This window comes from Rhinolophus sinicus, chromosome 6 (genome assembly GCF_057876585.1).
Source record: "Rhinolophus sinicus isolate RSI-liver-muscle chromosome 6, RSI-T2T, whole genome shotgun sequence".
NCBI lineage: Eukaryota > Metazoa > Chordata > Mammalia > Chiroptera > Rhinolophidae > Rhinolophus > Rhinolophus sinicus.
Window position 1 is genome coordinate 15,956,541 of NC_142506.1, and position 17,840 is coordinate 15,974,380.

At 40.7% G+C, this 17,840-nt stretch overlaps 1 protein-coding gene across 2 annotated transcripts in view; it reads left to right on the forward strand.

Moving 5' to 3' along the window:
- Nucleotides 1-17,840, forward strand: part of SAMD12 (sterile alpha motif domain containing 12) — a 366,678-nt gene that overhangs the window by 155,794 nt on the left and 193,044 nt on the right. Inside the window, exon 3 of one of the 2 annotated variants that reach the window (XM_074316667.2) lies at nucleotides 3,219-3,318. In XM_074316667.2, coding sequence (XP_074172768.2) covers nucleotides 3,219-3,318 — 100 coding nt within the window. Of the gene's footprint in view, nucleotides 1-3,218; nucleotides 3,349-17,840 lie in introns of both variants that reach the window. The other variant, XM_019714627.3, reaches the window with a different exon arrangement.

The window sequence follows — 17,840 nt, forward strand, 5'->3', positions numbered from 1 at the left end:
GGATTAGCCTCATTTATGATAAAAGGAAAATTTATAACAAAAGCATACATGATGGGCTGGTGAGGACATGTTCTGAGTTGACTTGGCACGTTTGAGTCCATCTCCATCTGAAGTCTCCAGGTGACTGGACTTGTCTTCGTGCTAAGGGTCCTCTGTTTCCTAGGAAACGAGCAAGTTAAAGAACAGCTCTCCAGGAAGTTTAGTATATTGATGTATAAGCACCTTTATCCTCTTGCCATTCCCTTCCTAATTTACAGCTTTCTGTAACTGGTTTATAGGCGTTTTCCAAAAAAAAAAATGTGATTAGCTTTACTTGCTTGCAAGGGGTTTCAGCGTAATGATGTGCCAGCTATGAACTCATTCTGCTAATCTGAAGGAAAATTTCTAGAGCAGGAAAGAGCCAGATTCAGAAGTGCTGACTTGTGAAACATGGCAGCAAGTGCATGTCGAGCTAAAAGAGCCAAAATACTCGTATCCTAATCATGCAAAGGAAAGGAGGTGATGACGGGCCAAAAGGGAAAAACTGAAACATGAAAACATTTACTCATTTGCACCATCCATGTCAAAGCTCCTTCTCTCACATCAAAACTAAGAAAGCAATTGATACGGTCGCAAACAGAGGTTACAGGGACAAGGGCTGGCAGCCTGTGACCCAGGGATGTAAGGTCAAAGGAAGAGGTCAAGTTTGGTGAGGAGCCGTATGAGCACAACACACGGGGGTGGAGAGCAGCAAGGGCTAGACTTGAAATTCATTGCTGATTAAATAATAAGCAGGTCTGTGAACCCAAACTGCACCCCCCAAACGCAAGACCGGTTTCATTTCATTAATTCATTCACTTATTCATTGGCCATTAGAGCATCTATTACATGTAAGACACTTGGGAGAGCACATTTTTAACACTTCTATCCTCACTGAGCATATAACTTAGTGTTCGTTATTAGGGTTACAAAACAGATTACCCCAAACTTAATGGTGGAAGACAACTATTTATGATGCTCATGGATTAGATGGGTCAGGAATTAACTCACGGCTCAGCAGGGATGGCTTATCCCTGTATCCTGGTGTCTGGGGGCCTCAGCTGAAATATTCAAAGGCTGGAATCATCTGAGGCTTGTTTCCACATTTCTCTGAGGGCTTGTGTTGGTAGTTGCAGTGAGCTGTGTCCTTATCTCGGTGCTTGGCCAAAAATTCCTACACACGGTCTGTCTCTTCATGTACCGTGGGCTTCCTCACAACATGGTGGCTGGGTTCCAAAGGAGAGTGCCCGACAGGGTAAGCCAGGCAGAAACTATCATTTGTATGGCTTACCCTGAGGAGTCACATTCGTAGATAGCATCAATTGTGCTCATTGGTCGGGACCATCACAGACCCTGCCACACTTCAAGGGGCGGGAACATCAAATACAAGTGGAGGAAAGCCAGTCACAGGAAATGAGAAGTAGATATGTGTGTGCATGTATGTATGTGTACATATGTACATATATAAAATCATCTTTGGAGAATACAATCTATCACAGTAAGAGTGCAAAAAATGGCCGCAGCACAAAGTAAAAATTGATAAATATCGTTTGTGATTATTTTGTAAATGGTGGCGCACATAATCGTACAACTGGAAATACACTAATGAAAATAACACCTGAGCACTATGATTTCTAAACTTGAATCACTTGCGTGTCACTTCCTCTCTGTTTACTATTATTATCTGTACTATTGTTTTCTTAACGTTTTCTTAAAATTGACCCACTGTTTTTTTTACTTAAGTTTGTTTTAAAAGCAAACTAGATATTACAAACAAAAATAAGATTTATTTTTGCCATAATTTATTTGCCATAAAATAAAAGCAACCTTAAATATAATAAAAGTAAAACAGAACAGTTACTAGGTGCTAGATGTACTGCCTTCTGTTGAAGGATATGAGGATGAAGGGACCCCTCTCTGTCAAAAAATACTTTAACAGGTGTTAGAAAGATGTTAAATGTCACTCATAAAATACAGGCTCTCCCCTTGACTTAATCTGAAAGATCGAAAGAGAAGCAAAAGCCAATGATCCCTAGTGAGAAGGTGAGTGATATTTATGGCCAGGTCTGTGTGCCACCCAACATCTTTTTAAAGGACTATCAACATTATAATCCTACTTTGTTGGCAAATACTGATCTAGAATGATAAAAATTATAGATACCATATTTCCCCGAAAATAAGACCTAGCCGGACCATCAGCTAATGCGTCTTTTGGAGCAAAAATTAATATAAGACCCAGTATTATATATTACATTATATTATACCTGATTTTATATTAAAATAAGACCAGGTCTTACATTAAAATAAGACCAGGTCTTACATTAAATTTTGCTCCAAAAGATGCATTAGAGCTGATGGTCCGGCTAGGTCTTATTTTCGGGGAAACACAGTAGCTAAGCTTTCCTCCAGACCCAACCAAGTTTCTGGGATCCATGAGGAAGAGCAGCATCTAGCACCATTGCTTACTGTTAACTAATGAATGTGTTTGTAACCCACCATCTGTCAAAAGCTGGGTCCTTGTAGCTCTGTGTTTGGCTTGGTTTTTTAAACACCTCCTTGAAAGATCCAGTGTGTGTTCGAGGGCCACGTAAGGTCCAGCTACCCTCTTTATCTTATTACCATTCCCCACACGCCTGCAGAATTGACTTTTTGCCTCCCCACTGTGGCATAACTAATTTTCCTAGACTTTACAGGACCGCCCTCAGTCCATAGCTCCCAGGCCAACTTGCACTTTTTAATCTGCAGTATCTAAATCCTATAGCATTCATTTAAAAAATAATTACTAGCACCTGCCAGGACCAGTGTTGTACTAGGCCCTAGAGATATCAGCAGACAAAAGATGGATACTTTCTTAGAATACAGAGAAAGGCCACATGGCAGCAACTATTTCCCCCCTAAAATGTAATTAGTTACTTAGCAAGTCTATTGTCTTGTTGTTAAGTGTATTCATCAGAAACGACTCCTTCCTGGAGATTTTCCCCAGGAGAGATGACAACTCGAGGGGAGGTCTGATTCTCATGGGCTTTTCTACCTGGAGCTTTCCTGTCTTGGTTTTCAGGGCTAGAAAGAAGGTCTGCTGAGGTTAGGAGGACACGAGCAAGATATAGATCTCTGGGGAATCCAGCCTGTAGCCTTTACCACATTCTAACAGTAGAGCCTTTCTAGGCATTAACAAACTCCTTTTCCTTCTTTATTTACAGTCAGCTGCAGTGAAACTGTCAAAACCAGTGGCTCTGTGGACTCAGCAGGATGTCTGCAAGTGGCTGAAGAAACACTGTCCGAATCAGTATCAGATCTACAGTGAGTCATTCAAACAGCATGACATAACTGGTAAAGTATGCAGTATCCAAAATATTTCTCTCCCCCTCTCTCTCTCCCTCTCCCCGTCACCATGGCCTTTCCCATACCCTTGCAACGAGACAGCATCTTCCTGCTGAAATTTTCTGGCATCAGTTTACTTTAAAAGGGGTGATCCATTCCAGAGCCATGACAGCCATGCTACTTTGACGTTATTCTAGAGAACCGTGGATTTTGCGCATCCATTATAAAAGGATGTGGGAATCAGGGTAAGGGGTTGGTGGAGTCTAGAGAAAAGAAAAGCAGTCCTAGAGAAAAGGAAGGGAGGGAATCTTTCAAATTAGCTTGGTTACAGGATCAGGAGGTAGATGTTCTAAGTAGAAAATATTTCCAAATAGGAAAATTCTGAAGTGACTATAGTACTGCTCACTCACTACCCTTGAGATAAATACCTTCAAAGCACAAATTTAGATCAAGGGGCTTTGAGAACTATATGTGGTTGTCAAAAAGCACTTGGAAGCAGAAAATATGACAGTATAATAAACTGTCAAAGCCCTTAGGCTCCAAGTGTCTTAATTGGAGAATGGAGTGGCCAAGGGGGAATGGGCGGGCCCACTGTGGGAGCCCAGACCTCGCCTGCCCTACTGCCCTGAGACTGCTTTATGTGGCAGCATTCTTCCCTCCTTCCTCCTTTGCAAACACCATGATAAAACACAGGGCCGAGGAATATTATCTGTGCATCAAACTGGGCTTCAAGAGGAAAAAAATGGCGACGTCCTGGTTCTAGTCAAGATTCTTCCCTTTTTTTCTAAGAGAAAACTGATACGTACTCTGGTGGGAAGGTGACGTGCTCTTGAGTCGTTCAGCATTCCAGGTGCCAAGGCTCTTTCCAAACGTGTGCTTTCTAGCCTCTGAAATCCTCACCTCTCTATGTTCTGTTCACCCTATCACTTTGGAAAGGGGCGTGTTAAGCAGAAAGTATTTATTTTTGCAGTTTGGTTCTTACCCTGTAGCGTTGAGATCAGAATGGATCCCACCTGCCTAGGGCAGGACTTGATGGGTGGTTTTCAAAGTGTGTTCTGTGGAGCCCCTGGGTGCACTCGATGCCACCAAAGTGACAAGGGGGACAGGTGCTTGGGGTAGAGGTGGGTATGTCAACCAAAGCAGCTCCTTTTGTGTCTGTTATGTATATTTGAATTATATAGAAAACTTGATTTGGAAAAAAGGTTTCTGAGCTTTAAAAAACACTAAGCTAGATTATCAGAGTTGTGCTGGCCAAGTTGATAATGTTTAATATATAAGGAACACACCCAAGTATAACTCAGGCTGACTTGACAGAGCGTGAAATCCTCCTAACTTAAGTGCAAAAATGGGCCTTAATGTACTTCCTCTCCCCACCTAGAGGTAATGGCCCATTTCGATGAAATTCCTAACGTCCTGAAGGCAGAGTTGGAACATAGCTTAGATTCCAGGTGTTAGATTTTATTTCTTAGTCCCTCTCTTAAGACTGTGAGACAATCCCATATAGGAGCAGTTATTCTTCCCCTAAAAGTGATCAGTCAGTTGGTAACCATCTGAGTGATTATGGTAGCCTGCATCGGATAATGTCTGCCTAACGCTTCTTGTTGCCTGTGTGATAGTAAGGGCAAAGCCTTTTTCATGAGCTTATTTGAAAGTAGCGTTATCTTTTATTAGGGGTGAGAATTATGAGATAGCCTGGAGGGAAAGGTAAACATCTATAAAGCTTTGAAGATGCTGAGCATTTTGCTCCTCAGACATGAGGAGCTCCTGGTTCAGTGCTTGGGGACTAAATGGTACCACTTCCCAAGGCTTTCCATTAAGTGACGTGAGGATAGGGGGTGTGGGAACGAGATAGGTGCCTCAGACAGCTGTCCTACTGCTTTGGGCGGCACATTTGGTCTCCATGGAATACCACTGACCATTGGTAAATCACAGCCTGCTTGGGACCTTGGGCAATATCCTAGCTAGGATCCTGGGCAAGTTCATTAACGTCACTTCCTCGTCTCCAAAATAGAGGTACATAATAGTACCTGTGTCAGAGGGTCGTTGTGAAAACAAAATGTAGTAATAGAAGTAAACCACTCAGTCAGCCATGTATTGACACCTTCTGCATACCAGAATTGCACAGTTACTTATGTGAACACTCATAGGGAAGTTTCCAAAAACATACTGTTACCTCATTCTAAGGGCAGCCTGTGTTCTGGCAAGAAAAGAAAGCAGGGAATTATTTGGGGACTTAGGGAACAGAGAAAATGGTTTCAGGTTAACATTCGGTCCATGTCTTTTTGACATGCACCTCTCTGAGGCCTCAGAAGACTACTCTTTTCCTTTCATTGTCTGGCCCAGGAGCAAATGTGAAGTAGCCAAATGATCACAAGGGCCAGAAGGGCAGAAAATAGCTTTCAGGCCCTAAACCGGCCTGCCCTTGCCAGCCCGGTGATGCTAGACGCTCTGGGAGTCCTAGAACCCTGGGAGGCAGTGATCAACAGGGCAAAGAGGTTTATAAAAACTATCGCGACGTGATGACTGAGCAAATCTCAGCTGGTAGAGTGACTTAGGGAGAGGTCAGGGCTGTGGTTACCAGTGCCAGGTCAAAGCCCGGAGCTGCATCTTCGCTGTGTGACTTTGACGGTCACGTGATGCACTTCAGCTTTCTTCCGCTGTTAAAAGGGAATGATGATCCTAATACCTGCCTGACAGTGTTGCTCTGACAGGTAGTTCACGGTCATAGGAAACGTGCAGTAAATGTTAGCTGCTGCTGTTTCCCTAGGTGCTGTCCTGATTTCTATGAAAATAAACAACACATATAAACAATGTTGAATTCACCTATCTTTATTTTCATGAAAATTGGGAGATGAGCAATGCCTGGGCTGGTAAATATCCAGTGCTTGTCTGCGAGGCTGCAATGAAGGTGCTCATGTGTCTCTTATTTATGCTTAGATTCACCTGAAGATTGCTGTGCATTTATTTTTCTTAAAGCAAGGAGCTGCAGTATTATCCTCATCAATGAGGTGTGGTATATCAATGTAACATATAAACAGTCCCTTAATGGAGAGGCAAATGGTACCGTGATGGTAAATGAAAAGGACATATATTAAATAGAAAGAAAAAAGGACAGGCTTTCTGATCACAGACCCAGGCCAAATCCTACGCCCTGGTCCTCCACCCTCAACCTTTGACACATAATAGCTGTACAACGTCACACAAGTGTTTCATCAGTGAAATGAGAATAACATTTGTCTTAAAGTGTGATTGGGAAGGTTAAATGGGATGATACCTATGAAGGGCCTAGCTTAATGCCTGATACCTACCGTGTTTCCCCGAAAATAAGACCTAGCCAGACCATCAGCTCTAATGCGTCTTTTGGAGCAAAAATTAATATAAGACCCGGTATTATATTATTTTATATGATATTACGTTACGTTACGTTATGTTACGTTACGTTATGTTACGTTATGTTATGTTATACTATACTATATAAGACATGGTGTTATATTATAGTAAAATAAGACCGGGTCTTATATTAATTTTTGCTCCAAAAGATGCATTAGAGCTGATGGTCCGGCTAGGTCTTATTTTCAGGGAAACACGGTATTAGACATTTACCCATTTAGCAAGTATTCATGAAGCATCTACCCTGTACCAGGTTTGGGGAGCATAGCGGTGACTAAGGTCAGAGATCTGTGCTGGGAAAGATTTGTTACATCCATGGAAAACTATGCGTCGTCAATAGCACACTATTTGGACTATCTTAGAGAGCTGGCTTCCAGTTCTGTACATGGCAGACAACCGATTGCAATATAAAATAATTCTTGTTGTAGACATGTAAATTCTGTCCCACAGAGGTTCGAGTAACTTCCCTAGCTACTGGGGAAAAGATGAGTTTTCCTTCCACGTATACATTCATTTCACTCTTCCTGATCTGTAAATGTGTCTGCTCTTTGGATCCCCCTTTGAGCCGGTTGTAACATCGTCTCAGTTTCCTCGTTAATGAGTTAAACAAAATCTTAGACATGTGTTCATGTTTGTATGCATGAGGGTCATGATTTTAACTTTTTTTTTAAAGTTTACCCTTTGACCTCGGTAGTTTAAATTTTTTTTTTTTTTTTTTTTTATGTTGTTGCCAGCAATTCCACTGTATGAACATTTCCTGCTGCCTTTGTTTGAAGGACATGCAATCCTAAACCACCTTTCCCCCCAGTTTCTTCAAAGTCTGAGGAGACTTAGATATGGCTGAACCCACAGCATGTAGATTTCCTACTGGAAGTTCTGGGGACGCCTTGGTGTCCAGACAGTACCTACTGTTTTGCAGCAGATATGGTTAATCAGAAGAGAAGCTGTGAGTGTTAACTCCCAGCCGAAGAGCTCTTAAACAGGCATAAGACGGTGAGAACACCTGAGAGGCATCGGGATAGATAGGTTTAAATCATGAGATTAGGCTTGAAGGAAAGAAATGTGTCTATTTTCCTGTGCTTGCGAGATTTCTTTCCCCAGCTTCCTGAGGCCGGGCTTAGAATGCTGATGAGGAAGGAAGCTCCTGGGGCCAGGGGGAAGCTTGCAGTCCACTTTTCAGATTCTCTTTTGTGCACAGTTAAGAATCTTTTCAGGTTGGAGGCATTTCTGCCCCTGGCTGTGCCTCGTATTCTTCCTGTGGAGGTTGATAAAGTCAACTCACCCCTTCAGCAGCAGCTCTTCCATCTTTAAAGCGTTCTAATAAGCCAACTTTAAAGGCTGATTTTCATGGGTGAAGGCCTCAGACTGCTCCAGGATACAAAACATTTTTTTAAAAAGCTATTTTGAATATGTAAAAGGTGTCCGTGCTATCTGCTTCACGAAACAGCCACGGGAATTCTTTAGCTGTCTAGATGTCTGCAGGAATAAAGAGTTATCATACATATGGGGATCCCCTGCAAATGTTCAATATTGGTTTGTCCTATTGCTCAGTGGTCTCCTACAGAAGAGACGGATATTTCTGGTCCTTTTTGTGCTTCCACCACTGCCCACTTGTTCGTGGTATTTCCCCTGTTCAAAATTTTCTGAGGCGACGTGGCATCTGAAACATAGCAGTTCTGCTGATGCTGTTGAAGAAAGGGGAAGCCTCTTTATCTTTTTCAGACCTTCAAATTGTGGTTGTGTGTATTTACGAACATTGTTCCCTTCAGGGCTGACTTCTCTGAGCTGTTCCACCCCTTTATCCTTCTGCCTTTGTCATCTTGTCTTTTATTATGGTTAGAGTTACCCATGGAGACCAGTGGGGGTGTGCAGTTAACAAGTGTCAAAACAAGTGAAATAATTACTTTATGTGATGTACCTATGAGAATACTACTTAATAGAATCTAGGTAAGCCAAATAAAGTGTGGGTATATTTAACTACCACTGTGCCTCCTCTGCACATTTTCTTGTCTTTATTGGTTTTCCCTCTGGATATTATGTTCTACTTTTCCATATCTTGGTGTTTTGTTATATTTGTTTTTTGTATGAACTGCTCTACATTTTTACTTTTTTTTTTACTGAACGTCAAGCAGCATTTTCTACCTACATAGGAAAGTTTCTGACATCCTCAGGGCCTCAGTTTCCCATGAGTTCATTTTCCAGTAACAGCATTTACTCTTTGTTGTTAATCCCTTTTGGTGGAAAGCTTACAAACATCATGATTATATTCCTTAGCATCCTTAATCCAAGGGTGCTGAATTCGGTTGTCTTGATGATTCGAGATGATAGACTTGTGAATGTTGGAAAGGCTTTTAGGATGTCATCCAGGGTTTTATGGGGTGGATGAAAAATACCCCTGTCAATGAGAAGTATGAATGGAGATCAGAATATCAGCTTGGTTCCTGATTAAGCTTTTTTGGAGAACGCCATTTAGGTCTTCAGACTAACTGATTTGCTAAGAATAGGTTCCCTCTAAATTAGGCATTCTGATCACCAGCATACCTGGGCACTGGCCCTTTTACCATGTGGGAGAAAGCAGATTACATCAGGCACACAGGTTACAAGAGAGGACAGAAGATGAGACTGGGTTAAGCAAGCCCATTTCCTGCTTCCAGAGGCACCAAATCAAGGGCAGGAGAGAGGCTGGGAGCATTAGTCGGGCAAGTCCTTCCACAAGGGAATGGGAAGAGTAGGGAATGAGTGTCTTCCCATCAGTTCAACTAAATGTCTCCCCATGTGTCCTCTCCAACATTCCTGCCTGATGGTCAACCAGCTTTTGCTTGAACACCTCCAGGGATGACATTTCATCATTTTTAACAGCAAATTCTTTTTCTGTACTAAGGTTTTGGGGTTGGTGATGGTGGCGGTGGTGGTTGTCATGCTGGGGACCCTGCTCGCTGCGCCATGTGTCGTGCAGGGAGGCCTGCGGGGTCTCTGCTCCCGCTCCCCACATAAGAACGCAGGACATGGTGAGGCCAAAAAGGAACACCCACGGAGCCATAGGTAGGGGAGTCATACCACTATATTCTCTCTGGCGGCACTATACTCTCAATGGAGGCTGGATCCACACTGTCCGCAAACCGCCATCCACACTTGCCAGCCCAGCCGCCATCTTCTTGCTAGCCCCCATCTTTCTCTCTCCTCTCTCTCCTCGGCTCTCCTTCGTAGCCGCAGCAGTTATATGAGTGGCTAATGGCTCAATGGCTACAGCTGACGGCCAATCAGCCACAGCTGATGGCCATCTACTACCCAAGCCAGCACCCCTCCATGTGAGGCCGAGAGCCTGTAAACTACTTTCTGGGGCTCTGCCCCCACAGTGGTGAAGGTGGTGGCGGTAGCTACGGTGTTTAGTTTTCCTTACTCCATCCTACTCTACAGTGCAGAGCAGGGCTCTCAAATGCCAGGCTCTTTTCTACCACCCTCAAACTCACACACTTACCTGCATAATCCCAACTAGCCTTCACGCATTAGTTCAGATACCACCTCCTACAGAAAGCCTTTCTTGTTCCTCCTCATCTGCATTGAGTAACCCATCCTGTAGCTGTCGGGATTGGCCCTGGGGTAGGACTTGTCACATTATGTTGATAGTTGAAAAGCTTAATTATTAGAAAGTTCTGCTGTGGTTTAACTGAAACCATTTAGGTCCCATGTAGGTTCCCAGGTTAGAAACTTTTGCTGAAGAAAGCCCTTGATGACTGCTCCTAGGGTAGATTCTTGCTGCCAGGCCTCAGGGGAGCCATGGTGCCCTCCCCCCATCCTTTTCTTCATCCCAGAGGACTGTTTGTTGATTGGACATCCCCCAAAGCGTCCTTCCACATTCCTTCTTCATCTCTAGTAAATGTCTATCTTCTGTTGCACTGAAAAGTTATAGAATATCTGATGGGATGTCCCTAAATTTCTTTTACCCTATATCTAATCTATCTTTTCCTTCCTCTTGTTTCAGAAAACATACCCTTGTTCCCTTTTACAGGCATGCCTCAGAGATACCGTGGGTTCAGTTCCAATCCACTGCAATAAATAAATATCACAATGAAACAAGTGACACACATTTTTTTTGCTTCCCCAGTGCCTATAAAAGTTATGTTTATGCTATACCCGTAGTCTATTAAGTGTACAATAACATGTCTAAAAAAAAAACAATATACATACCTTAATTTAAAAATACTGAGTTGCTAAAAAAAAAATGCTAACCATCATCTGAGCTTTCAGTAAGTCATAAGCTTTTTGCTGGTGGAGAGTCTTGCCTCGATCTTGATAAAAATGTACCTATAAAACAAAGTGCAGAAAAACAAGGCATGCGTGTACAACCAAGTTTTTCTGCCGCTACTTTCACCAGACATCTCCTATATCCTCTGGATATTTGCTTCCTGTTACAGGCATCCTCTCATCTTCAATCTAGCTACACGGGCTACCTCCTTTCACTCTAAATAGTTCCATTCTAGCACCTTGACCAGTCCCTTTCTATGCATTTATTTGTTAAGTCGTAGTCAATTCATTTATTTTTAAAAATGTATATCGCCACTACCACTTTCCAGGCAGAGAACTGTACCCAACAACTTTAGAATACATACTCTTTTCAAGTTTATGAGAATTATTCACCATGATATACTATATGCAAGGGCATAAATAAGTCTCAATAAATTTAAGAAAACTGAAGTCTTACAGGGTATAGTTGCTCTCTGACCACAACTGAATTAAATTAGGAATCATTAACGAGATATCAAGAAAATCCCAAATGTTTAGAAACTGAACACACATCCAAGTAACCACATGGGTTAAGAAAATCACAAGAGAAATTAGAAAATATTTTGAACTTAATAATAATAGAAATGTAGTGTTTCAAACATTTGTGTGGTATAGCTACACAAGTAGAACTTAGAGAAAACTTATAGCATTTAATGCCAATATTAGAAAAGAAAGAATATTTTAAGTCAGTGAATGAAATTTTCACCTTAAGAAGTTAGAAACTGAAAACCACACTAATCTTAAAGAGCTGAAATAAGTAAGACAGAAAATAAACAAGCAACAAAGAAAAGTAACAAACGTAAGTTGCTTTTTTTAAAAGATCAACAAAATTAATAAATGTTTAGTTAGACTGAAAAGGAAAAACAGAGACAATATCCGAAAAGCAAGAGGAACTATCAGTAAATCTTCTACATACATTAAAAGAGAATATGAAAATACTATGAACAACTTTATGTCAATATACTTAACTTAATAAAATGAACAAATGACTTAACAAAACTAACTTAAGAAAGCTAGAAAATCTAAATAGCCTTCTATCTCTTAATAAATTAAGCTTTTAATCAGAACTTCCCACAAAGAAGATTCCAAGCACAGAAGACTTCTTGCAATGAATCAAAACAGACAAGAATGAGTAACCAAACTTACACAAATTATTTAAAAAGTAGAGGAAAAGGGGAGCACTTGCAAACTCATTTTATGAGACCAGAATAACTGTGATACCAAAACCTGACAAAGATATGACAAGAATGGTATGGGACAGACCAATATCTTTCAGGAGCCTAAACCTGAAAACCTTCCCAAAATACAAATTGAATCTAGCAATAGATGAAAAAGATATTACATCATGATCATGTGTGCACAGGAAAGCAAAGTCGATTCAGTTGCTGAAAATCAATCAGTGTGATTCCCCACATCAATAGAATAAATACAGAAAATCATATGATCATCTTACTAGATACAGCAGACTTCCGGTTTCCGCTCTGATAGGTAAAGAGCTTCAATGTCATCGCTGAAATTCTTTACTATAAGAAAAAGCTAGACAAACTGAAAATCAGTGATTTTTCTTTTTTTGGACCCATCAGAGAATTGATGCCAGAAGGCAAATCATGACCTTGACATCTGAAGAGTAGGGCACACGCAGAAGATGTAGCCCTGAAGACTTCCTAAGCTGGAGCAGACACCAACCCAATAATAATGGACAAAGGATTTAGACCCTTCACAAAGAAGATTAAAACATGGCCAATAAGACATGAAAATATGCTCAGCAATATTGTCATCAGCAAAATGCAAATAAAACCACAGCGAGATACTGCTTTACACCAAGTAGAATGGCTAGAATGCAAAGGAGTGGCATTACCAAGAGTTGCTAATAATGTGTAGGAACTGAATCGCTCATACATTGTTAGTGTGAGTGTAAGATGGTGCCCCCTCCTTTAAATACTGTATTTACATACTTAATTGCACACTTATTTAAATGTTCCTGGAATTCTACTCAGTGGTATTTACCCAAGAGAATTGGAAACATATGCTCACAAAAATGCCAGTCTGCTGATATCCAAAGGAGCTTTAGTCAGAGCAGACAAAAATTCTAAACAATGCTTAGGTCCATCAAAAGCAGAATGGATAATAACATCGTGCTTTATTCACACCAAAAACACTCCTCAACAATAAAAAGGAACCCGACCACTGATGTATTCGACCACATGAATGAATTTCATTGTGCTGAGTGAAAGAAGTTAGAAACAAAAGAGTACATACTGTGTGATTCCAATCAGATGAAACTCTAAAACAGACAAAATTAACCTATAGTGACAATCAGATTAGTGATTGCTTGGCGTGGGGGGTGGAAGGGAGCTGGACTGAACAGAGGAGCAAAGGAACTTTCTGTCCTGAAAGAAAAGCTGTATGTCTTTGTCAAAACTTGTCTACTTGGCCCTTAAAATGTGTAACATTTATTGTAAGTTATATCTCAATAAAGTTGTTTTTAAAAACTTGTCTGCTTTCCAAATTTTCTAAAATGGCATACTGTTTTTAAAAGAAAAAGTATAAATGTCATTCTACATCTTTTCCTACTGGCTGTAGGATGAGGGTTCAGAAAATTGCATTTAGAATAAGATGATAATTAGATAAATGTGGTTTTCATATTTATTTGATAGTTATAGATATAGGTATATCGATATAGATATAGACAAAAAGAGATTGAGTTTGAAAATTCACTTTACGTATTTTCACTGCAAGACTGATCTGAAGATACCAGAGCATTTTTGTAAAGAAAGGCATCGTTTTACCAGTTGTTGGAAGATTATCACTGACAAGCAACTTTGTTGTCTTATTAAGATTCTGCTTGTCTGAGCCGACACCAATGCCTCCAAGACTTTGGATATTACAGATGAGTTAAATTTCAGAAAATATTTTTGAAATGGTACATAATTGCCACCTTTGTACTTTACACATTAATAATTTTTTTAGTGGAAAATCACCCTCACCACCATTTTATAAATCAAAGGCATATTATCACACACACAACACATACACCAAAAAAAATCTCATGATTTAAAATGGAATACATTTCACTTTAAGAACAGCATACGTTATTTTTATTTCTCCCATTTTCATCGCAGAACAACACCATTTTGTAAGTAGTATAAGGAAACTGCTGCTCTAAGGGGACCTTTATTGATATTCTAAATACAGCATTTATTTACTATTAGTGATATTTGACAGGATAAGAATGGAAGTTGTCACCAAATGAACTCTTTGTTGTTTCATAGGTCAGAGCACTAAAACAGTAATATTCTTGATTTTTATAACCTACAAAATTGACTTCAATATACCCCCATTCATGGCCCTTCCCTCCCCCACTGACTGCCCATGGTAGGAATATTATAATCAAGGCAGTGGAAGGATTCCTATGGCCCCATGATTCAGTTTTCTTTCAGATGATCGTCCCCTCCCCTCAGCACTTTTATAGGCTTCGTAGTTTGGGAAACTAAGACTTAACGGAAAGGTCCCACAGCCAAGAAATGGAGAGCCGGGGCCTGTCACTAGCTTTCAGAACTCCTCTCCAGCGAGCACCCCCTCTCTCACCAGACACCCTGCTGTCTTTCCCCAGCCAGCACCAGGTAGCAGAGCCCAAGCCAAAGGCTTCTGAGCAATGTCAGTGCCAGTCAAAAGGAATATTCTCATAAAAGTTGTAACTACGAAGCGGTCCTGACATCTGTAATAGCGCTGCTTGCTTCTGGGTGGCTTCCTAGGTGCAAAAGGCTTTGCTGAGAACTGTGTGTACATTGTGAGAGGATACCTGTCAGGTACCGAGAATGCTGCCTGTGAGCAAATTAGTAGCTCTCAGGCATCTTGCAAGCTGTTAGACATGAGGAAGTGAGGTTCAGAATCCAGTGAGTGACTCAAGGTAAGTCCAGTTTCTGAGCGCTTAACATGAGCAGGACTTACCCTCACCAGCTTGTTGCAGCATGAAACGCGTCAAACCCTGGGAAATATGTAGGACAGTGCCTGACGCGTCGTAAAGGCTCAGGAAATGTCACTTATCATTATTGGTCTATGTTTAGTGAATGAATTTATATGGGCCATGCACTGTGCCAGTTGCAGCGAGGTAGAAAAGCTGGGCACCATTGGTTCCGATACGTTGGACTGGAAGAGACCTCTTCCTGGCTGCTGTTACATAAAGAAACAGAAGCCTAGAGCTAAAGTGACTTGGGCAAGGAAGGACACACAGCCTCTCATTGCCAGAAAATGTTGAAAGGTCACGTGCTGTGGGAGAACAGGAGACCATTCTTAGGAATAAGTCCCGCACGTTGACTCACTTAGAAGTAATCAGGGTGAGGGGCTGAAATGGGCGAGGTACCCTTCTAGTGAGCGTGTGTTTCTACTCCAAATTGCAGAAGCAGAATGAAGGTTTTATGGCCCCAAACTCAACCTCATTCTTCCTTATTTTCAACCAAGCCCAGCTTTTTCTTCTTTTCCTCCACTGTTCTGCCTCTCTAGTCCGCTTTGAGAATGTCACGTGATTCTAAATCAAATATGACCAAAAGTTGAACTTCCTTTGCTGCTTACTTTGAACACTGAACGTTTTTCCCCTATCAGAGAAATGACGTTGATTAAATACAATCTCTTTTGATAAGTCCCTCTTTGCTTTTTAGCTTCTGTATCCATTTGATTCCTTCTTTATTGGTGAGTTTGTTAATTACTCTGTCTATTTTGTTTTGTGTGTTTTGGAAAGTACTGGACACAGATTGAAAAATTGGAGACCTCCTCCCCCTGGTTTTGCTCCCAATTCCTATTTGAAACTTAATATACCATGGACTCTCTTCCTGTCAAGTCAGATTCCCCTTCCTCACAGAGCCCCGGGCTGCACCACACTCTTCTGGGGGGTTGGAAATTGTGCCTTTTTAGGGGGAGTCTGCTAAAGTGACCTAATCACTCTGTTCCTTCAGATGGTTTTATTTATAGTGATGAGCGTGATGCCAGTGTTACCGGTGGAGAAAAGTGAAGGGCCACACTCGTGTGTGTGATTGATAATATTAAGATTCTGTGGCACTGTTTTGAATGAAAGATGACAGTCCTCAAGAGTTCTTGGCCAGCGTCCTTTTAGGCCATTGTGTCTGGACGCTCATGTTCCTCATTCAGTCTTGTTAGATATACATATTCTTTCAATTCCCACGTTAACTTTAGGGTAATGTGGCTGCTAAGTGTTTAATTGCTCTTGCCAGTCTTCATGTCCTGGATAGCTATGCAAGTTGAGAGACGCCTGGGTTGTAAAAGCCTGTGATGGGGTCCCCTCCACTCATTATTCACTGTGTGTAACCTTGGCCCTGTCTGTTTAACCTCTATGAGCTTCAGTTTCCCTGTCTCTAAAATATAATTATTGTGTGTAACTTAGAAAGTTGGTATTCATTAATGTTGCTTTTATTATTCATCTGTACTTGTATGGACTCCATAATAAAGTTTATAAGAAGCAAAAGAGAGTATGGAAATCACTTGGCAAATTTGAAATATGTCCGTATGTGAATATCTATACATATATGTGTATATATTTGCGTGTATGTGTGTAGTTTTTGTTTTCACTGTTTAAGAGTATCTCAGTTCTCTAATTAAGGTCCTAAAACCTTTCAATCAGTTTCAATTTTTCCCAGCCTACCAAAATTTTGCTTTTCCCAATGCATTTTTGAGTAGTAATAATTATTTCAAATAAATATCAACTTATCTCCCAAACAAACTTAGCAACAGCTGCTCATAAGATATTTCTCTAGAAATTTAGAGTATAAAGAATTCAGAAGATCTACTTCTTGCCCTTAAGGAAATTATCATCATGTTAGGGAAAAGCATATATATTTTTAAAACATATATTGAGGATTTACATGCCAGATACTCCAGTAAATACTTTGCATACATTGTTTAATTTTATCTTCACAATAACTCCACAAGATATTATTATTATTATTATATTATTATTATTAAAATTCCCATTTTTCAAATGAGGAAAATGAGACTCAGGAAACTTGGGTATTTTGTCTTATGTCATACCAGCCTAAAAGTGGCAAAGTTAGGATTTCAACTCAGGCTGCCTGAATCCAAAGTTCATATTTTGACCTCTGACCTCTGTGCTATGAAAGATAGCATAAGTAGATGTGAGTGACGCAGAAAGTAAACATGGGGGTAAGTACCTGAGATTTGAGAAGGAACTCATATCTATGAGTCTGGTTGATTGGGAAGTCTGGAGACTTCCTGTAAAATTTTAGAGGAGAAAGCTCCTAAAATATCAAGTTGTATTCATGTATTTTGTTCGGCCCTCAGAGAATTTTAAAAGAAAATAAAACTGCTTTTGAGTCATTGACCTGACCGCTCCCTATGGCCTCACACCCTGCCTCTTTCATTCTTGGGTTACCTGTCTGAGCCCAAAAGCATCTGGGTTTCTGCATGTGGAGGAGGGAACAGTGATGGAGGTGGAGATAGATCAGAAGAGCAGATTGAGAGCTACATTGGAGAAGGCTGTAAGTGTCAGGCTCAGGAAATAAGACTTTTCCTCTCTTGAGTGTCATTCAACAACCATCAATGACATAGCATCTTTAATGATGAGTGAAGTGACAAGTCCAAAGCACTCTTGGGGAAAAGTCAAATAAATGTGCAACTCAGTGTTTGAGTTGTTGGCCCAAGTAGATCCTGAAGCTAGTGGATAATTCTTTCTTTCTTTTTTTTTTTTTTAGTATATCCTTTTTTAATATTTATTTTTTATTAAAGTAACATTGGTTTGTGACATTATATAAGTTTTAGGTGTGCAACCTTATAAATCAACATCTGTATGTACTGTA